General features: G+C 39.8%; 1 protein-coding gene across 5 annotated transcripts in view; it reads right to left on the bottom strand.

Moving 5' to 3' along the window:
• LOC129501357 (myomegalin-like) overlaps positions 1 to 24378 on the bottom strand; it is a 182000-nt gene that overhangs the window by 124409 nt on the left and 33213 nt on the right. For all 5 annotated transcript variants that reach the window (XM_055312440.1, XM_055312437.1, XM_055312443.1 and 2 more), the window contains exon 4: positions 12965 to 13075. In XM_055312440.1, the coding sequence (XP_055168415.1) occupies positions 12965 to 13075 (111 nt within the window). The remainder of the gene's footprint in view (positions 1 to 12964; positions 13076 to 24378) is intronic.

Here is a 24378-nt window from a genome sequence, read left to right on the forward strand (position 1 = left end):
ACTGCTCCCCACCTTTAAGAGATCTGCACTTCTGAGCTCCTGAGGTCCACTATCCTCATTTGATTTCTGTATAGGAAGACCCTAGAGTCCAGCTCTGGACACAGAAGTTCCTGACTCTGGGGTGGAGTGACAGCAACACACCTTGTCCTCAACTGAGTTGTAGCAGATGGGCAGGACGAGGTTTGTGTTTATATTTAGTATTTACTCACTAGACTAGAGAGAATCTGGATAGGGAGGCCTACTGATATATCCCTGAGAGGGGTAGCCTCAGAGAAGCTCTGAAACCCATCAAAAAAGTGCCCTTGAAGGATTCACTTATTTTTGGCCCTTCCACTTACCCAGGGGCTTAGAGGAGGGCTTCCCCATCAAGCCTCCATGCAGGCTTTCTGAAGCACTGTGTGTGTAGAGATGGCTTCCTGCCCTTCATGGCAGCAGGGCCTTGCATGAGGTTGGGAGATGAAAAGCTGGCATTACAAGGCAGCCAGTGTCTTTCATTTGTCCCAACCTCTCCAAGCCAAGTTTCCAAATAACAGAGATGGTAACTGCCCTGTGTAGCTCAAAGTCTGGTCTAAAGCTACTTGGCAAAAAGCCACCTGACTATTACGGGCTTTCCACAGAACGGCATGTACCAAGTGGGAGCACTGCCTTTTGGTGTGTGGGTGGATTAGCTGCTATTTAACATGATAGGGCGGGCTCCTTTCCAGTCTGCATCAGCCTCCACCGTGCACCTTCTCCATGTATAACAGAGCCCCACTTCTCTGTGAAGTTGAACTTGCTTACATGAGCAAAGGCCAAGAGGAGGAAGCAGAGCAAAAAAAAAAAAAGAAAAAAGAAAAGAAAAGAAAAGAAAAAAAAAAGTTCATAATGGCCTTTGGAAACACAAATGAAACTCCTGGGGAAGGGTTCTATATAGGCTGAGGGAATAAATATTTTCTTTTGGCCATACACACAGAGTACAGAATCACTTGTCTGTGAATTGCTCCAGTTTCTGCTGTGTAACATTCTATTTTAGCCCAGTAGTGCAAAGAGGAAGAAAGTCTAAGTTTTTGACAAGTATATAAATCCCTTGAATTATGTTGAAAACCAAGGAAGTCACTGCAAATGCCCGGACAGGTAGCAAGGCCTCCTGGATTCTAGTCTCAACTTCATTAGTAGTTTTTTTCTGTGACCATAGGCAAGTGACTTTACTATTCTGAGCCTCACTTTCCATATCTCAAAAATAAATTTTGGAAATAAAATAAATTAAATTAAATAAATTAAAAAATAAAACATTTTAGGGAATAAAAATGCTGTTTATTTATTGCAGCATTATTTACAATAGACAAAATATGGAAGCAGCCTAAATGTCCATCTATAAATGAACAGATAAAAAGAAGCAGTGTACACACACACACACACACACACACACACTGGAATATTACTCAGCCATAAAAAGAATGAAATCTTGCCATTTGCAACAAATGGATAGATCTAAAAGATAATGCTACATGAAATAAATCAATCAGAGAACAACAAATACCATATGACTTCATTTATATGTGGAATTTAACAAACAACCGAAGAAAAAAAGACATAAAAAACTATTTTTTTTAAACTATTTTTTTTTAAAACAACTCTTAAATACAGAGGACAAATGTGGTTGCCAGAGAGGAGATGGGTGGAGGGATGGGTGAAATATATAAAGGCGATTAAGAGTATACTTATCTTGATAAACACTGAGAAATGCATAGATCAATCATTACATTTTACACCGAAAGTAATATAACACTGTATGTTAATTATGCTCGATTTAAAAAATTATTATTGGAATTACATTGATTTTACAGATAAATCAATCTGGGGAGACAACTCACAGAATCCAAAAATTTTTTATTAATCATATTACTTTTAGTTTCTAAATATAGAATGATTTTTACTATTAAAAATTATTCTTGTCAACGAAATGTTTTGTTAATAGTTTATGCTTATTTTTTTTTAATTTTTATTTATTTATGATAGTCACACAGAGAGAGAGAGAGAGGCAGAGACACAGGCAGAGGGAGAAGCAGGCTCCATGCACCGGGAGCCCAACGTGGGATTCGATCCGGGGTCTCCAGGATCGCGCCCTGGGCCAAAGGCGGGCGCCAAACCGCTGCGCCACCCAGGGATCCCAATAGTTTATGCTTATAATTCTCCAATTTTTCTGTAATTTCTTACGTGTCTCATCCATAGTAGCAATTGAATAACTGCCCTGGGGGGCCTTAGGGGAAGGAATAAAAACAAAAATAAAGAAAAACTGCTCTGTAGCATGTTATATGTTAATAAGCTTTCTCTATTATACTGTACATTGGCTATTTATTAATTTTGCTTTTATTGAAAAAAATCATTTTTATAAAGTATAAGTGGATTTTTTGGTTCTCTAATAAAATGATAATTTAAAAAAGAAAGAAAAGAGGTTATATAAATTATCTCTAAGATCTTCCCTAACTCCAAACTGTGATTCTGTGTTCTTGTTTATCTCCATTCAGCCGAAAATAAGCTTCTTTCCAGCCATCCCGATATATTTGTGCCCACTCTTCCTACCACAGACAAGATGTCAATGAGCCCCAGCTCAAACCTATTTTTTTGCTTTTAACATATCCTATACTCTAGGCAAAAATGGAATTCTCCAAAAGCACATTCAAAACACTTCATCCATATCCACTTTGTTCCCACAAACAAGCAAATTCATCAAGTAGGGAAAAGCTGTTTCTGGCAGTCCATGCTTACAGAATCTCAGTTTTCCCCTAGCAACTGGGCTAATTATAACTCCAGCTACCTGGTAACAGCACTAGATTTCCCTGACATTGGCTGGCAGTGTTAAAGCCATCTCAGCTCTGCTGGCACCTCCTTTACTGAAAAGGCATCAGAGGAGCTGAGAGACTGGGAGATCTATGTTGGTGAGAGTACCCGAAGAGACTGCTCAGCACCATGAAATTCAGTGCTGAGAGGGATGTCAGTGACCATCCCAGTTCAGCCCACTCATTTTATACAGAAATAACCAGATGCCCAGAAAAAGTGATTTGTTTTAGCCAGGAACCTGACAGTCTTCTTAATGTCTTTCTCAATTTTCCCATCCCATCCATCACCAGGTCCTACAGATATTTTACATCCCAAATATTTCACAGATCAGTTCCCTCCCCTCTATTCCTATTCCCCATGGCCCTCAACATCTCTTATTTGGTCTGTCCTGCTGACTTACTGCCTTATCTTCCTTGAGTCCATCTTCCTCAACCACCAGAAGGATCTACTGCATTCCCTGATGTTTAAGCCCATCAATGGCTCCTTACCATCCTCAGAATAGTCTTAAAACAACACAAAGAATTATGTCCCACATACTCTTCAGCCTCATTCTGTGTCTAGCACTTAAATTTAGCAACACAAAAACCACTTATAATTCTCCATGCATACTATGTGATTTCTTGCCTTTGGTATTTGCTTCTGGCAAAAACCCTTTCTTTCCAGCTCACCATCCACTGACTAATGATCACTCTTCTTTGAAGACAAAGCTTAGGCGTCATTTCCTCAAAGAATCCTTTGTAGATTTTCCTTCCATCTATGTATTCTATTCAGTTGGGTTAGAGATGCTTCATTTCAATTCCTTATACTTTGTATACATCTCTCTTACTGCTTTTTACCACACTCTTATTTATCACTTGACCTTAACTCATCTTTGAAGCCTCAAATTCCAGCATAGTACTCAGAATACAGTAGGCACCCAACTAATGTTGATTAATGAGCAAATGGAGGGGCTCCTGGTGGCTCAATAGGTTAAGCATCTGCCTTTGGCTCAAGTCATGATGTCAAGGTCCTGGTATCTAGCCCTGCATTAGGCTCCCTGCTCAGCAAGGAGTCTACTTGTCCTTCTCCTTCTCCCCCTACTTATGCACTTGCTCACTCTCTATCAAATAAATAAATAAATAAATAAAATCTTTTAAAAAATGAGGAAATGGATAAATACAAAACTCTCCATGATTTAACTTTACAATCTCATCTTAATCCTGCCACAAGCCCTTAATACCATGTTCTAGCCCTACAGAATGACTTGGAATATTCCAAACACAAAATGCTTTTTCATGACTTTGTGCCCTTGTATATGATGTTCCTTCTTTCTAAAATGCTTTTCCTCATTGTTGTGTCTTTTTAAGATTCAATTCAAACTTCACACACTTAGAAGTCTTTCCTGGTGGATTTTGTCATTCTTAGGACTTATAGCAATCTTACATCCCTCTATGGTACACTTTATTTTTAAAGATTTTTATTTATTTATTTATTTATTTATTTATTTATTTATTTATTTATTTATGAGAGAGCGCAAGAGCAGGAGGGAAGGGCAGAGGGTGAGGGAGAAACAGACTACCTGCTGAGCTTGGGGCATAACGTGGGCTCGATCCCAGGACCCTGAGATCATGACCTGAGCCAAAGGCAGACACTGAACCAGTAGAGCCACCCAGGTACCCCTCTGGTAGCCTTTATTATGCTGTTTTTATTTATTTGATATCTTTCACTGGCACAGCTGCTGGCATATAGTAGATAGTCAATAGATGCTTGAATGAATGAATGAATGAATGAATGTGTGTAAACATAAGTAAAAGAATGGCCAAGGTGATAATGCAAACAAGGGAAACATTTGAGATAGGAATTTAGAATGTTTATTCTTTCAATTGTATCATGCTATTTCTATCAGTGTATAAACTTAGATGTACATAACCAATAGGGAGAGGAAATAGCTTTCTAAGTTTATGCAGAAGTATAAATTTTGTAGACATAGTTAAGATAGTTAGACATGGAATAGAATTAAATTAGACTCCAGAATTTAGTTTCAGATTTATTTTCTAGTGATTGGAAGAAAAAGTCTTAAATATTCAAAGAAAAAATGTTCTCTTTTCCAACAGGCCAGAAGTATTATGACTTCTAATTAAAAGCTCTTAAAAATGAGAAAAGTTGGGCAGCCCAGGTGGCTCAGCGGTTTAGCGCCGCCTTCAGTCCGGGGCGTGATCCCGGAGACCCGGATCGAGTCCCACGTCAGGCTCCCTGCATGGAGCCTGCTTCTCCCTCTGCTTGTGTCTCTGCCTCTCTCTCTCTCTGTATATTCTCGTAAATAAATAAATAAATAAATAAATAAATAAATAAATAAATAAATAAATAAAATCTTTAAAAAAAAATTTTTTTTTTTAAAAAGAGAGAGAGAGAGAGAAAATTCGGGGCACCTGGATGGCTCAGTTGGTTGGGCATCAGACTCTTGGTTTCAGCTCACGTGATCTCCGGGTCTTGAGATCAAGCCCCACATGGGACTCTGCTCTCAGCACAGAGTCCTCTTGGGATTTTTTCCCTCTTCCTCTCCCTCCCCTCTCTCATGTATGTGTGCTCTCTTCCTCTCAAATAAATAAATAAATAAAATTTAAAAATGAGAAAAGTTGTATTAAGCAAAAACAAAAAACAAATTGTTTTTGGTCAAAGCTTCCATGATATTTTAAAGTAACTATAACAGCTATGGGAAAGTTGCTTAAAATTTTTTTATTGTAGTAAAATATACACAATATAAAATTTACCATTTTAACCATTTTTAAGCATACAACCCAGTGGCATGAAATACATTCATATGGTGCAACTATCCATCTCCAGAACTTCTTCCCCAACTGACTGTACCCATTAATCAAGAACTCCCTTTCCACATCCTCCCCCCAGCCCCTGGCAACCACTTTCTACTCTTTGTCTCTATGAATTGAACTACGCTAGGCACCTCATGTAAGTGGAACCATATAATAGCTGTTCTTTTGTAACTGGTTTACTTTACTTAGCATAATGTCCTCAAAGTTCATCCGTGTTGTAACATGTGTCAGAATTTCCTTCCTTTTTTGGGCTGAACAATATTCCATTGCATGTGTGTACCACATTTTGTCTGTCCATCTGTCAATGGACACTTCAAGCTATGAACATGGGTGAAAAAAATATCTGGTTGAGTCCCTGCTTTCTCTTCTTTCAGGTCTATACCTAGAAGTGTACTTGCTGGATCATATAACAATTCTGTTTCATTTTTTTAGGAATCATCATGCTATTTTCCAGAGGAGCTTCTTGGGTATACACAGTGTTACAGTTTTCCACACCCTGGCCAACATATGTTATTTTCCAGTTTATTTCTTTGTTTTGTTTTTATAGCAGTTACCCTAATAGCTGTGAAGATTAAACATTTTTTAAACTAAGAACACAAATGCCAGTTACAACTATTTAATGATAAAGTCTCTGTACTTTCTACCTACTTCTACTCTCAAAAAGAAGAGGAAATAGATAAGAGTGCCGTCATAGACCTCAGAATGCAGAGAATGAGGAATCATACATACAATGTGTATAGACACAGGCACACATGGGCTATGTTCACACCAGGCTTCCAGAGAACTATTTGTTTATTTAAAGATTTTATTTATTTATTCATGAGAGATACACAGAGAGAAGCAGAGACATAGGCAGAGGGAGAAGCAGGCTCCCTGAGAGGAGCCCGATGCGGGACTCGATCCCAGGACCCCGGGATTACAACCTGAACCAAAGGCAGATGCTCAACCACTGAGCCACGCAGGCGTCCCTCCAGAAAACTATTTAAAAATAGTTTGGCCAAGTTCCTGTATGGCTCAGTTAGTTAAGCATGTGCCTTAAGCTCGGGTCATGATGCCAGGGTCCTGAGATCAAGTCCCTGTTCAGCAAGGAATCTGCTTCTCCCTCTCTCTCTGCTCATGCTGGCTCTTGCTCTCTCTTTCTCACTTTCAAATAAATAAAATCTTTAAATCAAAAAATAATGAAATAAAAAAATAGTTTGAACAAACTCATCCTGATTTCTCTTATCTTTACTTCTATTTCTCCCTTCCCTATTATACACATTTCCTAGACTTGATGTAAATAAAACATAGAGGGAGATAAAAGCCTTAGCAGCTAACTAAACAAGGTTTTAAAGGTTTACTAAACTATAAAAAGAAAACAGGAGCCCACTCTGTTAAATATAGGAAGAAAACCATTCGCTGCACAATAGCAACTGCATGTTCACTTTAGGCAATAACCTGAGAAGGTGCATCCATGTTCTAGTATATGTCTCCAGGTGTGCAGGATGGTAGTCCTTTATACTGACTTAACATCTAACACATTAAAACATATTTGCATATGGGAAGGAGGGCAGTGCAGGAATTCAGGCCTCTATTTTAGGAAACAAAGGCTCAAAGAAGTTATGGGCATGGCCAAGGACATGTAGCAAGGACTATATAGATTCAGAATTCAGGTCTTCTGATTGAGTCCAAGAGTTGTGTACCTACATTTTGATATCCCTCAAAGATATTAGTCTTGCTGTAATAGGTTGGTTCAAAGTTCCTAAATTGTATAGCCCAAAGGAGTTTCTTGGGACTTCACTGAACTTTTGGCTGCTTAGCACAGTAAGGCTGCACGTAGACTGTTACTCATCACATTGCCCAAAGCCGAAAAAACTCAGGCTAGGACTAAAGAAAATCAGTCAGTAAACCAAAAAGAAATTTAACAAAGAGAATAGATCTTAAAATCTCTCATCACAAGAAAAAAATATTTTAGCAGCCATGTGTGGTAATAGATGTTAACTAGACTTATTGTGGTGATCATTGTTGCAATATATGCATATATCAAATCATTATGTTGTACATCTGAAATGAATATACTGTTATATGTCAACTATATCTCAATTTTTTAAAAAGTTCTTAAAAAATAGAAAAATAAGGGGGTCCTGGGCGGTGCAGTCAGTTAAGCGTCCAACTCTTGGTTTTGGCTTGGGTTGTGATCTCAGGGTCATGAGATTGAGGCCTACCCACATTAGGCTCTGCGCTCAGTGTGGAGTCTGGTTGAGATTCTCCCTCTCCCTCTGCCCCCACCCCCACCCCCAATCTCTCTAAAATCAATAAATAAATCTTTAAAAAAATGAATTAAGAACCAGATCAAGATATATTACAAAGTATTAAATCAAGATGATAAACATTTTTGAATTACAACCAATCATAGTCAATTAATTTTTGTGAAAGTAAAGGACTTTGTACTATTATTAAATAAAATATTTTATTTTAAAAACCAAATTTAACAAACCTAGCCTTTCTTATTTATTCTCTTTGAAGAAACATTTGTATTTGAGGAAGACTTGCTGCAATAGGGACACTTCAATTATATTATGTTATTTATTTATGGTCAAACTAAAATGGAGAATTGGGACAAATGGTCCCAAATCCACTGCTGAGGAGAAAAACTGACTTAACATAAAAATCGATTGGACTTATCCAATAATTGGACTTATCTGGATAATGTCATCTTTCAACTTGTCACAATAATGGCAAATATTTCTTCAGGGCTTACTATATGATTGGCATTGTACTGATTTCAATTAATTGGCTTATTTAATCCTCCCTCAGATCCTATAAGATAGGTACTATTATAATGCCCACTTCAGCTCAGAGAAATTATAGTATTTTCCCAAATTAATGCAGGAAGCAAGTGATAGAACCAAGCTGTCTCAGGTCTACTGAGTTCATCTCTTAACTACTATGCCCAGTGATCACAGAATAGTAGAAATGATGAAAATTTAGGAGGCAAGCAAAGTTAATAGGCCATTTATCATGATTTTAAAAACCTGTTACAGAATTATGTTATGTATAAGCTTCAAAGTTTTCTCAGGAGAAATACCATCCAATCTCAAAGGTAAGAAAGCACGGTTCAAGGAAGTCAGGCAGTGTAAGGGCAACACACAATGAAATACAACTTTCAACTCCTGTCTAAAGGCCAAAACCACTTTAACCTTCTAATATCAATAATGTCATATCTAAACATTGACTCTACCTGGTCCAGGATGACAGGATTCAGTTTTTAGTGATGGTTTTATTATTGGATCTGGCCCTGTAAGATTCTAAATTTCCATTCTTAAAAGGAAACCTTAAATTTTTTTTAAAACAAAACTTAGGGAGGCGCCTGCATGGCTCAGTTGGTTAAGTATCCAACTGTTGGTTTCAGCTCAGGTCGTGATCTCATGAATCATGAGATCAAGCCCCACATTGGACTCCCCAGTCAGCAGGGGAGTCTGCTTAAAGATTCTCTCTCTCTGCACTTCTACCTACTTGCTCTCTCTAAAATACAATACAAAATACAATACAATACAATACAATACAATAAAATAAAAACATCTTAAAAAAAAACCTTGGGTAATAATAAATTCACAGAAGTTTAACATGTAAGTAGTCATCATGGGGCAAAACACAGCTGATGGTTTTGTGTGCTGTATGGGGACTGGATGTTTACCACACAGCAGTGGATTTCATAAATTCCAGGGTTGGGCATATTTCCAGTGGCAGCACACTCAGCTATCATGAGAAGATGCAGGATTAGATAATCAACAACAACCAGGAAGTCAGCCAAGTTGCCACCCAATTATTTACCAGAACAGCTGCAGTCCAGAAATGCTCACAAGCCAGTCTCCCCAAGAGTGGGCCATACTCAGCTATGGACCACTTACAGCATTTTCTCACCTAACTGCTCCAGAATCAGGAGCTATAAGCCCTGCAGTGGTTTCTCCTTTCCCTGCTTTAGACGCTCAAAACTGGCTTCCCACAAAAGCTGAACCTACAATTAATATTTGCTACCAAGAGGGGGCAGTGGTACCTAAATATTCCCTATTTTATTTGTGCTGAAGGTCAGCAGCCTCTTCCCATGTGGTTTCTTTTAAAATTGCTTACAGAAATTGAAGTTTAAAGGATAACACTCAACAGAAAAGTCTCCATCTCACAGAACCGATTTTTATGAATAATTTAGTACTATTTTATTAATCCATAAGTAGTATGAGTTTTAAGATTATTTCTGACTTCTCTGAACAGCTCGAAGAGAAACCCTTAACTCCTGTGCTAAATTTACTTGCTTTGAAGGTGATTTCTCTAGTTTTGCACCTAATTCTCTTTTACAACTTCTCATATAATTAAACATCCTTGTAGCTGCCATTACAATTAAGGATTATATCTATTTTAGTCTCTCCCTCACTTAACTACCTGAGGACTTGCCACATGGAGACAGGAAGATTGAAGCTTCCACAAGTCTTTTTCTCCTGAAGTTTCTCATATTTCCCTTGCCTACAGTTGTCATGGTGAAATGCTTGATTGTCTCTCATTATGACAGTAATATTTCACTTTTTAGTAAAATATCTCAACAAGTCTGCTGTACCAAAAATATGTAAAATGATAAAATAATTACTATTCACAGGAGACTTACATTACATTTGTTTCACGAACATTGGGTTTATTTAAAGAACCATGCATCCAGCACCCAAGGTAGTGTGGATTCTGACTCAGCTGGGTATGGTTTAATGTTTTTACTATATTTAAAGAAGTGTCCTTCCACTGCTAAAGAAATATCAAGCTAAGTTTGGTCACAAAATAGGGCTCTAAATTCATATCTGAATCACCTGACTTACTGTGTGATGCACTGTGTGTCATCCTGCATGTCTCTTTACCCACATTGCTTCTAATTCATTGTCCTAACTTTGTGGTATCTCAGTGTGACCAACAAGAAGGAACATAAGGCATATTCATGGGAATATCTGAGGGTGAGGATAAAAGAGCCAAACCTCTTTCTCATTTTATTTATTTTTTTTATTTTTTCTCTTTCTCATTTTAAAACTCATAATAACCATTACTACCAGTAAATGTATATAACTACTTCCCCTTCATATACTTATGAAGCTATGAAGTTCACAAGGTGCTATGTTTTCTTGTTTAATTTTTATGGCTTCTATTTATTCATACTCTCAACAAATAATCTTCAGTGCCTATGGAGTTGTGCAGTATTCTTAGTGCCAGTTCTACAGGGGCTGTCACAGACTCAGAAATGTTAATTTGCCTAGGTCCCCCGGTTGTCCAGGGCTCCAGCTGGGGTGAAGCCTTCCATCAAAATAGAACTGCCCTTGTTTCTATAAATCCCTCATCAATATATAGTGTGATAAACTAATTTCAACTATGATATTAATGATTGATGATGGCTTTATGTGTTTTGCTTCCCAAATATGAAGAACATTTTAACTTAAAACTTCAGCGCTTCCCGAATAACAGCTAGATGAGATGAGTGTATGATGGTAAAAAAGGGAAAGGAGGGGACACAGTATTTTGAGATCCCTTTAATCATATGATATCAGTAGGTGCCTGACTACTTGGTACAAGGAAGAGATAGGGCTTAGTGGCAATACTGAGCTAATAAAAGGGTTAGCACCTCTGCACGTGACAATGTCCTGTGACTACACTCTACCCCACCCCTCTAGAATCTTCTTAACCACACTCCTCTAGGAGAGTAACTGTACCCTCCCACACCCCACCCAAAATGTTCCTGAGGACTGTCTTGTTAGTCAGTGCAGAGCAGAAGGTGAGACCAAAAGATTTAAGCAGTTGATTTAAGCAAGGAAAACAAAAACCCTTTCCTTTAAATTATCTAAGACACTGCTCCTTCCTTCTGCCCTGTTTTGGAGACAGTTAATGAAAAATGTTCCTCCCTCTGCACAATGAACAAATCTATTCACTATTCCTACCCTGAGGCAAAGACTGCCATTCATCCCACCCTCAATCTCTCTGCATTACCAATTCTCATCCTTGACCTTGACCCCCAGCAATTCCATTCAGGCCTGCTCACTCTATAGCCACAGAAGAGATGATAAGTGAGTCTGGACCAATTTCAGGAAGATTCAGGTTAAAACATGGAAATCCAGGAAAGACAGAAAACAGGGCTAAACCTCCCAGATTTAGCTGTCCACATTAATTGAATTTACCAAATAAATGGGTTTCAAAGACACCAGTTATTCCTCTGATCCAACCTATTATCTAGCAGCCTACAAAAGCTTCCCAACCTTCTCGACAGGACAGGGCACATAGACAATGATAATATTTGTATAGTCTTCTGGTGTAAACAGCTGGAGATTTAGAAGCTCTGAAAAAAAAAAAAAAATCAGAGGCCACCAGCTCCAGGTCACTTGGGCCACTTTAGAGTTTGCCCAGACACTAAGAAGGCTGAGGAAATGAATGCTGTGGTAACCGGTTAGGAAAGAAGCTTCATCCTAAAGTTTTGTGTCCTCTTACCAAGGTGCTGTCTCATCTCACCCTTCCCTCAGCCAAACCCTTCCCTCTTCCTTCCCCACCCCAATCACTCACCCATCAACCAAGACAGCTCTCTCTTTCAGAGAAGCGCTACCCGCCCCCCACCCCTCTTGCCATCAGCACTCTTTTCTTCATTCTTAGATGAACTAGTTCTAAAAGCCTGAAAATGCCTAAGATTGGATCTTTAAACACTGTCTGCATCAAATCATCTTCAAAACCAAACACGAATTTCTCAGGGAACAGAACCATACTCAGTCCCTGCCCTTTGCTCCATCTGTTCCTTCTCTGCCTCCACTGAAACAGAGCTAGAGGGGGCCCTTCTCTAGCCGAAACCTATGTTCTGGAAATTACCTGCTTCACACTCACCTCTGGGGCTTTTAAAAATGCAAATTTCCAGGAGGCGCCTGGCGGGAGTAGTCATAAGAACCTGCGCCTCCTGGAGTCCTGAGATCCAGCCCCATTACTAAAAAACAAACTTTAAGAAAATGCAAAATTTCCAGCTCCCCTTGCCTTGCAGTACTAAATCAGAATCCCTGGGGGTAAAGGCAGGGAATCTACATTTTAAACCGGTCCCTAAACATGATCGTTCTGAGCAGTTCCAGAGCAGAGTTTGAGAGCCTGGGACTGAATCCAGCCCCCTCTGTCTTCATGCACAAGGAAGGTACAAGACAAACACAGGAGAGGTGAGATGGGCTTGTCCATGGTCACCTGGCGTGGAAGCCGCCACCCTCCCTAGTCAGCACCTCCGGAGGGCAGGGTGGAAGGGCCTGGAGACCAGTGGGTGGGCCACCAGCCTCTGGCCCCTGAGGGCGCACAGCGCCTGCACTCACCCGCTTGTAGATGTCCTCCCGGCTGGCCTCATACTTCTGCTGCATGCGTTCCTCCAGGAAATAGATGCGCAGCTTGAGGCTGAAGTTCTCCTTCTTCAGGTCATTGAGATGCTGGGACAGAGTGCGATATCCATTAGACATGGTGGGCAGCCCATGGGGAGCAGCATGCCCAGTCGCCCCCTCACCCTAGGAACATAGTGCGGCTGCAGCGCGGCATCAAGTGAGCCGCTGGGGCGCTGCTGAGGCTATGGCGACATGATCCCGGTGGCTGGGGCTTTCTCGGGGACCTGGGACCGGGCTCGCTGCTCTGGGTGCTGGAGCGCAGCGCTCTTTCCTTTTTTACCTCCGGGAGATATTTGCGGAATCCCTGACAGAGGAACATGCTGCGTGAACTCAGACACAAGTGGTGTAACCCGACTCCAAGCCAGGACTCGGCTGTCACCCTCCCCAAGCCTCTCAGGCCCAACTGTAGACAGTTAACAGTTTCTTGGAAAAGAGAAAGACCGGCCCCCTGGAAGCTTCCAGGAAATGGGGAATGGGAGTACTTCAAGGTGATAGTGGCCTTGCGCAAAAGCAAATGCAGGGCTGTGTGTGAGTGAGCACTTGAGTTTCTGGTGGCTGATGTGCACAATAAAACCCCAAGGACGGGCAGGAACACCTAGCTGGCTCAGTCGGTAGAGGATTTGACTCTTGATCTCAGGATCCTGAGTTTCAGCCCCACAATGGGGATAGAGTTTACTTAAGAAAAAAAAAAAATAGGCGAGGTGCCCGGTCAGTGGTTTAGCGCGGCCTGCAACCCAGGGCATGATCCTGGAGACCCGTGATCGAATCCCACGTCAGGCTCCCTGCATAGAGACTGCTTCTCCCTCTGCCTGTGTTTCTGCCTCTCTCTGTGTGTCTCTTATGAACAAATAAATAAAATCTTTAAAATAAAATAAATTTTTTAAGAATAGGCAAACAAACAAAAACCAAAGTAGTGTGGCCAAAAGCAATAAACAGGTTGCTACAGGGAAGAGCATATGCACACAAAATGGGGACCACACATCAAATACCCCTTTCTATCAGGTGCAAATCTTGACGACCTATTAACAGGAGGGTTCTCCAATTTCCTTTGATGATCTAAAACTCACCTCTGATTGGTTCCTTCCCAATTTTCCTCCCTGGACTTTTCAAGTCCTGAAGCAGTTAAATACATAGCCTTTACTACCATATGCCTCCCACCCCCATAGACACCAGAGCCACCCCCAACGAAAGGGTAAATCTAGTTTCTGAATCCTTGCAAACTGTTTACCGGTAGGACAAGCTCACAAAGAGGCAGGGTCAAAGGCTCCTTCCTCTAAGGGATGAGGGAAAGAGAAGGCTGAGGGGAGGGAGAAGGGGGGAGGGAGGCGTCAGTCTGGAGCCCAGAGATTTCAGCGAGTCACTGGTTCTTAGCTCTGGCACCTGCCAAGTGAAGCCAAGCACTCATCACCAGATCCTGCTCATAAAGCAATTTAAGATCCTTGAATGACAGCTGCAACATTAGCAGGAAGTATTATTTATACCACATCACACAGGACATTGAAGGTGACTGGGAGACCGTCCCACAGCACAGATATGAAACATGGGTTCTTAGTTCCAGTAATACCAGGTTGAAAAAAAAACTAAAGGAAACTGAAACCTTTATACTTTTTTTTTTAAGATTTTATTTATTTATTCATGAGAGACAGAGAGAGAAGCAGAAGCCTGATGTGGGCCTCGATCCCAGGACCCTGGGATCACAACCTGAGCCAAAGGCAGATGCTCAACCACTGAGTCACCCAGGCACCCCTAAAACCTTTATACTTAAATCAAGTTCTCACTTCTTCCCTAACCTGACTGCTCTTAATTCTTCTAATTCTATCTTCTTTTTAAGATTTTTATTTATTTATTCATGAAAGACACACACACACACACACACACACAGAGAGAGAGAGAGAGAGAGAGAGAGAGAGAGAGAGAGGCAGAGACACAGGCAGAGGGAGAAGCAGGCTTCATGCATGCCTGATGTGGGACTTGATCCTGGGACTCCAGGATCATGCCCTGGGCCAAAGGCAGGAGCCAAACCACTGAGCCACCCAGGGATTCCCTATCTTAATTCTTCATAATAATTCTAATCAATATCTCCTGAGTATCCACCAGGTAGTATGATGGGCATAACAGATACAAAAGATGAAGATAGTCACAACTCTCAAAGAGCTGGGTGGCTAAATAGGTGTAGGGATATGTTTGACACCAGAATCCTCCAAGCTTGTATTATTCAACTTTTTACATTTTATACTGCAATCCGGGATGCACACACACACACACATACACACATAACTGAAGTTAAAAGTTTCACAAAGTAATGTTACCATCACTTTGTGTGATGTACTCTTGGTGTTTTTCTATTCTATTTTTCTTCCTAGGAGTGACCTGCTGAGTTGATTTCATGACCCACTAATAGGTTTCATACTGAAGTTTGAAAAACACTGCGTCTATGGGAATCCAGAAGAAAGAATGATTAATTCTTACTGGAACAATGAGAAAAAACCTCAATAAGAGTTGCACTTGCACTGCCCTGTGAAAGATAAAAAAAGTTTCAGTGAATAAAGTAGCCTCAGGAGGGCATAATTAGAACTGAGCATTCTCCCAAATAGATTTGGATTGGAAGTGGGCAACACATTTCTTCCCATTGACTGTAACTTAAGACAAAATATTCTTCGTTTCTAAAAAAAAATTTAAAATTAATTTCGCTCTTTTCATTAAATCTGAGCTCTTAGAACAAGAGTGTTTTTAGGCTTAGAGATATTGAGAAAGATCAAAGTCTAAATAAAAACTCAGAAGATCCTTTTCTGGTCTGAGCTCTGTTACTAAATGGCTGTATGACCTTGGAAATGCACTTCTCCAGAGGCCTAAGTGTCCTCATTTATAAAATGAAGTGGTTGGAAAGTAGGTGATTTTCAAGGCCCTTTTCTGATCTAAGCTCCTAGAGGAAATAACCTACTTATTATCTACTTATCTATCTACTACCATTTTGCACAAGGGGAACCAGGCTGCCAGATTCCAGATTAGTGTTTAATCATGATTTCCGTGTCTACTTAGATTCCTTTGTCACATAAGATAGTTTAATAAAGTTCATGGAAAGTAAAATTGCAGATGAATGCAGGGATTCTTACCCAACTTTCTGCACATAAATGCCTGTTTCATCTTATGCCCAGTGATACCTTGCTTTTCTATCTCTCTGGCCTTTTTTCTTTTCTTTCTTTCTTTTTTTTTTTTTTTTTTTTTTTTTGCCAGTTCCCTAAAGTGAGTGCTTAAACAACAGTTATTTCTTTCCCTTCTGATGTTTTTTTTTTTTTCTTCATACTTTCTCCTTCAGGGATTTTATCCACTTTTAGGATTATCACTACAGCCTCCCAAACAACCCCCAACCCCAAACCTTCACCTGAGTCCTCTCCCCCAAGATCTAGCCGAACATATCCCACTCTTTGCTAGGTAGCTCAACTTGAATGCTCCATTCTCATAGCAAAGACTTTTGCAACAGTCTGTCCCGTCTGCCAGACTTTACTCCAGCCATCTGTTCTCCATATTATAGCCAGAGTAATGTTTTCAAAATTCAAATCTTATCCTGACATCTCCCTTACTTAAAACCCTTCACAGGCGTCTCATCACTCTTAGAATAAAGGAAAGTGCTATCACATCCCCTCGAGAATCACCGCCTCTTTTTTTCAAATCCTAGTTCCAATCCCAACCAAACAAAACCTTCTCTGTTACCCCAGCCCAGAAAGATGTCTCCCTCCTCTGAACTCTTAAAGCAAATATCAACATTTGGCAAGTGTTCATATGGTGCCTCATGACATTGCTTGTCTGTTCATCTTGAGGGATTATTTTCACCTTTTAGAGCTATTTAACTTTTCGCGTGTTTATGTCTGTGAGCTGCCCATGGAAAGGGTCAATAATTCATATGTTTTTCTCTATTCCTTCAGTTCCCACAACAGCCAAGAAGCCCTCTCCAGTGGTATTCATCCCCTTGTGGAGTCACAGCCTGCTTAAAATCACCTCAAATACACTAGAGTATTTTCAGGGCTGACAAGGCATATTTGGTATGTTGGCACTCTCACTGCATAGTTTAGGAAGCACTCCCTAAATATTTGTTGAATTAATGAATAGGTAAGTGCTCCACATATTTTTTTTTATTTTTTGCTGATATGTTAGATAGGGGCTAGCTTGCTTATATTATTCTCACAATTTTCCAATAATATGGAAAGGTTTGTTTTAATAGCTCCAAAGAGACTGTATTTGCTAGCATGGTCAATGTAGAAAATTTCTAAGTTTATTTGCCCATCTAGACCTCTCTCCTGAATGCCAATCTGTATCTAACTACCTAGTAGAAATGTCCACTTGAATATAAACCTGTTATACTTGTGGCATCTGAAACAGAACCCCTGATCTTTCTCAGCACACATGTTCCTTCCCTGGTGGATCCCATTTCAATTGGTAACAACTCAATATTTGCAGTTGTTTGGGCCAAAACCTTTTGAGCTATTCTTGACTCTTCTTTCTCATACACATCATCTCATCTGTCTGTAAATCTTATTTCTACTTTCTATATAGAGAGAATCCATCTACTACCACAGCATTGTCACCTCTACTACTGTGGCCCAAGACACTGTGATTGATCATGCCATTAAATTATTTGAATGGCCCCTGTAACTGGTCTCCCTGCTCCCACCCTTGCTCCCCTATAGTGTGTATTCTTAGCACAGCAGCCACAGTGACCCTTTAAAACACATCAGATTACACCTCTGCTATAAACCCCCGCTGTTTTTTCATCAAATTTAGAGTGAAATGATAGGTTTCACTAGCCTATAAGGCCCAAGGCCCTACAGAATCTGGAGCCTGGCTCCATGCCTTGTCTTTTCCCTTTTTCCTACTACTCTCCCCCTACACACTTTGCTCCAGCCACATGGTTTGCTTTGTTCCTTCTCAAAAACAACAAGCATCTTCCTTCCTTAGGGTTTTGGGGCTTGCTGATCCTTCTGTATGGTATGCTCTCTCTCTAGATATCTGCTCATTCTCTTCCTCACATTCTTTAGGTCTTTGGTCAAATACCACTGCCACAAGGAAGTGACCACCCTATTTAAAAGTGTAACTCACCCTAGACCTCACCCCAGCACTCCCTTCATTGTTATTTTTTTTAAATTCTATACACTTTCGTTGTTTAAAATATTATATTTCCTTGTTAATTTTGTTTCTTGTCTGTCTCTGCCCACAGGCATGTGAACCCCATAAGAAAGGCAAGATTTTTTTCTGTTTTGTTCACAGATATATCACTAGTATCAAGAACAGCCTGGTATACAGTAAGTGCTCAATAAATATTTGTTGAACAAAAGAATTGATGAATAGGGGCTCCTGAGTGACTTAGTCCATTAAGCCTCTGATTCTCGATTTCAGCTCAGATCATGAGTCATAATCTTGGGGTTTTGGGATGGAGCTCTGACCTCAGGGTGGTTTCTCCTTGTCCCTCTCCCTTCTTCTGCTTGTGCAAGCTCTCACTCCCTAAAATAAATAAATAAATCTTAAAAAATAAAAATAATTGATGAATAATTAACCTGCCAACTTTGACCTCTCTGGATTTAATGCTTTGTTTTAAAAAAGTTTTTATTTATTCGAGTGAGAGAGAGCAAGCACATGAGTGCTCACATGACAGAGGAGAGGGGCAGAGAGGGAGGCAGAGGGAAAGAGAGAATCCCAAGTAGACTACATGCTGAGCATGGAGATCTCACCACCATGAAAACAAGACTCAGATGCTTAACCAACTGAGCCACCCAGCCCCCCCCCCCCCCCCCGGATTTAATTCTAATAGAACTCAATCTGCATACAAGATTATGGAGGTGTTTCAGGATGAAAAGCTTATCTAAAGGCATTCCTCTTTATAAAATGTTAATTTTGTAATTAAAATTAACTTTTCTAACAATTTAACTTCAATATACAAGATAGAATCCAGGCTTTGAATAAGAGTTCTGAGCAATGGGGAATGCAAATCGCTATCAAAGGACCATATGAACTGTGCAAATAGTAAACACTATAGGAAATAGGGGAGAGAGGTTATCAGAGAAGGTACCACAGAGAGCTGGCATTTTAGCTCTCCTGAAAGGATGAATCAGGTTTGGCTAGGCTCAGGGGAGGATGTAAGGCAATCCAGGCAGGTAGAACAGAAGCAAAAGTGCCGAGGGCCAACTAGACTGAAACAAAGAGCCCATAATGTCATGCCACGGAGGGAGAGAGGAAAGGAAGTTCACAACCACTTTAGGAAGATCTTAAAAGTCAGGGTAAGGAGCCTGAGTCTGTTCCTCCAGGAATGTCCTGGCTCTGGATTTGAACAAGTGAAGAAAAGGCCAATGGAAGAGGGCCAGGGGCTGCTTGCTGGGAAGATTGTTTTGTTGGTTGTTGCTTCTGTTTTGTTTTACTTGGCTTTTTGTAGCTTTAACACACAAAAGTGTGCATGCCTGGGCCACGTGCTAGACCTACTAAATTGGGCCTCTTGCAGGTTAGCGCCTGGTCCATATGGTTTTATAAACTCTGTATTGCTGGGGTAAATAAATAGACACTGCAGGTTCCTGAGCAAGCAAGAGGGCATCTGTCTTTGTTCTTCCTTTTTTACATAGAACATGGAAAACCTTTACTCTTCTCTCAAAATACTTTTTTCAAACATTAATGGCTCTCCCGTTTTTCTTTTTCTTTTTTTTTTTAATTTCATCTTCCCACTGCTTCTTAATGTATTAGTTCAGGCTGGAAATAAGACTTTAATAAGGACTCAATCATTGCCAACAATAGTAGGAGGATTACAAGCCAGCTGTTGTATGTCATGCTCCATTAACATAACCAACTGTCAAGTCTCCTTTTTAAAAAAAACTCAGCTTCACATTTGCTTAATCATTTCAGACCCCCCAGATTGCTCTCATAATGGAAACAGTTGAAAACATACTAATGTCTCACCAATCTCTCTCCTAAAAATAAAGTTCCACTCCACTAAAAATGATTAATCATCTTAATTGACATTCTTTTCATATATAATACTTCTGCAACTAAACTCTGTTAATTTGATATCTACGATAATTCATATCTACATTTCACGAAAATAAAATTATTCTTAAGTCACTTAATATGGTAAACAGGAACAGGAGAATAGTGTTTTATGTAATCCTTGACAGTTAATCCATTTATAAATAGGCAATAAATATTATCACTATTATGCATATTTATTCAAGTGGAATAGCATGGCATTATGGAAAGAGCAATAGCTTTTGAACAAAAGAGATCTAGGTTCAATTTCCAGCTCTGCTATTTTCTAAGTGTGTAACTTTGGGAAAGATACTTATTAGTAATTAAGCCAGGAGACTGGGATCTGAGTAGACTGCTAAGAGGGTTACAATTGTATTTGTTTTTTTAATCTAAGGCAAATAGAGTGGAAATAATATTTGTTAAAAATTTAGATATGGTGGGAGGCATGTGGGTGGCTCAGTCCATTAAGCTCCCAACTCTTGGTTTTGACTCTGGTCATCATCTTATGGGTCATGAGATGGAACTCTGCGCTCAGAAGGGAGTCTGCTTGAGATTGTCTTCCTCTGACCCTGTTCTTACTCACACTTTCCCTTTCTCTCTCTTTTTCAAAAAAGTAAATGAATTTATAAAAACATTTAGATATTGGGTACAAGGACAAGTATTTCATTTTTCTTTGTACATTCCTGTTGTTTATGCAATAAGTCTTAATTTTTAAGGATTGCTTCAAAGGGAATGAAACTAGGAATTACAGGGGGCAGCTATGAACTAGATAGGAGGATAAATTCTCTAGCAGAGTTGGATGTAATAAACTCATTGTCACACTCTATCCATCCATCCATTCATTAAATATTTATTGAGCACTTACATTACAAGGGACAGTATATTTCCTGTCACAAAAGAGACACAACTGGAACCAAAAGACCACTTGTCAGGGATTTTGTTAAAATTCTTCACACATAAGCTAGAAGTGAGCTCTAGAGGACTTTAAAGATCTGAGGGACACCTGAGTGGCTCAGTGGTTAAGCATCTGCCTTCAGCTCAGGGCATGACCCTGGGGTCCAGGGATCCAGGCTCACATTGGTCATGATCTTATGGGATCCTGCAGGGAGCCTGCTTCTCCCTCTACCTATGTCTCTGCCTCTCTCTCTGTGTATCTCATGAATAAATATATAAAATCTTTAAAAAGATGAAGATATTTACCTATCCTGAGATTCCATATGTGAAGCATATTTTCTCATAGAAACAATACTACCAAAGGTAACACTAGTGAGAAAGCTGTAACTTTTTGAAGAAACCTCAGAACACATCACTAGCTCTCTGATAGTAGAGCCCTAAAAGTCGACCTGCCCTAACAGAATTCTGGCTGCCTTTACAGAAAGGTAAGGAGGAGATTAATGAGCAAGAAGGACATCATATTTCCAAGACAAAAACAGCAAAGATGAGCGGGACCTGAGGATGTTCCCCAATAGATTATTCAACCTATAACTTTTCTAACTGCCACATTTTTAAGATAACCCTATGGGAAGGGCATTCAAATGCGTGGAGACTATTTCCTGCTTTTGAACATCCAGTGGAATCCAACCCAGGAGCCTAACTTGTTTTGGATTGGAGAATAGGAGTAGACAGGAAGAGATGGGGCAGGGGGAAGGAGGATGGGTTTTTTCACATGTGACTATTTTATTTATAATACATCTATGTGGGGGATCCCTGGGTGGCTCAGCATTTTGGCACCTGCCTTTGGCCCAGGGCGTGATCCTGGAGTCCCGGGATCGAGTCCCGCGTAGAGCTCCAGGCATGGAACCTGCTTCTCCCTCCTCCTGTGTCTCTGCCTCTCTCTCTCTCTCTATCATAAATAAATAAATCTTTTAAAAAAATTATAATACATCTATGTGCCTGGGAGTTCTTATGCTTTTCTAATAAAATCTAAGCTGAAGAAATACAAAAGTTTAACTCCTGGCTGTTTTGAATGACTTGGACTTATATCACAAAATTAATTGGGTATTATTATGTTGTCTTCACAACGACCATTGCCTGCATAGAATCTGACAATGTACAAAGGACGTCAATGCATAGTATTTCTTTTTATCTTGTGAAGTAAGCAGATCAGATACTACTATCTCCATTACTATCCAGGGCAGTGAAACATCAAGAAGTTGGCTGCCTTGCTCATCGAGAAAGTGGAGAAACACAGACTAATGATTCCTACAGTTTGATCCGTATTGTATACTCACAAGGGCCTTAACCATGACACTAGATGATCCCTGTGAATTAGGGACTTTTTGACTGAGAAAGTACTCCCACTTCTACCTTATGTCCCTGCATCTTTATAAAAAAGTATCCCTCACTGTAAATAATCTTCCCTGGGACCTTGGGAATCTGAGCCTAAGAAAACATAGTTTTCCCCATTTTCAAGATGAACCTCAAAAGGTTAAACATAGAGTTACCATATGACCCAGCAATTCTACTCCTTGTTATATACACAAGAAAACTGAAAGCATGTGTCCACACAAAGTCTTTTTTTTTTCTTCACACAAAGTCTTGTATATGAATGTTAATAAAAGCATTATTAGTGATATCCAAAAAAACAAAACAAAACAAAAAAACAGAAACATCTCAAATCTCTATCAACTGATGAATGGATACAAAGTTTAATATAACCATACAAGGGAATATTTTTCAGCCATAAAAAGAAATGAAATAGTGATACCTTGCATAATATGGATGAACCTTGAAAACATTTTACTAATGTGAAGGAAGCCAGGCACAAAAAGTCACATACTGTACGATTCTTTATATGAAATGTTTGGGAAAGCCAAATACACACAGAGAGAAGGTGGATGAATGGTTTTCCAGGGGCTGGAGAGAGGGGCTAGGTAGTGGCTGTTAATAGGTATGAGGTTTTTTGGGAGGGGAGACGAAAATATTGTGTAACTAGCTAATGACAATTGTTGCTCAACTCAGTAAATATACCACAACTGTGGAAATATACAATCTAGTTTTTTAAAGATTTTATTTATTTATTTATTTATTTATTTATTTATTTATTTAAGAGAGAGAGCAAGCATGAGGAGAAGGGAAGAGCAAGAGGCAGAGGGAGAAGAAGAAGTGGGCTCCCTGCTGAGCACCTGAGTGGTCAGCCCAACATAGGGCTGAGCAGGGAGCCCAATGTAGGGCTCTATCCCAGGACCCCGGGATCAAGATCTGAGCCAAAGGCAGACGCTTAACTAACTGAGCCACACGGGTGCCCCTGAATTTGTACACGTTGAAAGGGTAAGTTTCATTGTGTGCACATTAAATTTCAATAAAGCTGTTATTTAATAAAGAAGAAGAAAGAAACCTAAGCTGGGAGGGGTAACTTGTTCAGTCCTTTGCCTTTTACAAAGGCTTTTTAATAACTAAGATTCAAAGTTCAATTCAATTCAATTTAGTTAAAAGCAAATGGTTTAGGGATGCCTGGGTGGCCCAGTGGTTGAGGGTCTGTCTTTGGCTCAGGTTGTGATCCCGGGATCCTGGGATCAAGTCCCACAGGGAGTCTGCTTCTCCCTCTGCCTGTGTCTCTGCCTCTCTCTCTGTGTCTCTCACAAATAAATAATAAAAAAAAAGCAAATGGTTTAGAACTGATCATTTCTAAATGTTCTGTATATTAATCCATCTTAGATTATGGGGCCCTAACATAAAGGCTTTGAGGAAGTCCCCTTTAAGTAGCCCTTACCATTGAAAACTCATAGGTTCCCATGTTTTATCAAGTTAAAGTATTGTTATAATCCTTAAATAAAACAGAATACACACAATCCACTCTGTATTTTGACACAGGAAAAACAAAGTCACTAGGCTATCCTGAAGAACATGCATAACTTTTGCACACCATTTTAACAAGGAAAATGCCAATCAAAGTCAATTAACTTAGTTTTCCACTCATCAGCTTTCACTTTCACTTCATTTTTTAAAAAAGATTTTATTTTATTTATTTATTCATGAGACACACACAGAAAGAGGCAGAGACATAGACAGAGGGCAAGCAGGCTCCCTGCAAGGAGCCCGATGTGGGACTCGATCCCAGGACCCTGGGATCACGCCCTGAGCTGAAGACAGACGTCCAACTGCTGAGCCACCCAGGCATCCCTCACTTTCACTTCCATACAGGGTTTCTCCCAGTCTTCCAGAAGTTAACTGTTGATGCTTGCCTCAGAAAGCAGACTGAAAATGCTACAAAGACCTGGCTATTTTTTTCCCCTTTTGGGTTCCATAATAACCAAAACTTTCTTCTCAATAACCAAATCTCTGTTTCTAAAATTTCAACATAATTCCTGAAGTTTGAGAGTCTTCTAAATGCTAAAAGACTAATAATA

The sequence above is a fragment of the Nyctereutes procyonoides genome, unplaced genomic scaffold (genome assembly GCF_905146905.1).
Source record: "Nyctereutes procyonoides isolate TBG_1078 unplaced genomic scaffold, NYPRO_anot_genome, whole genome shotgun sequence".
Lineage (NCBI taxonomy): Eukaryota > Metazoa > Chordata > Mammalia > Carnivora > Canidae > Nyctereutes > Nyctereutes procyonoides.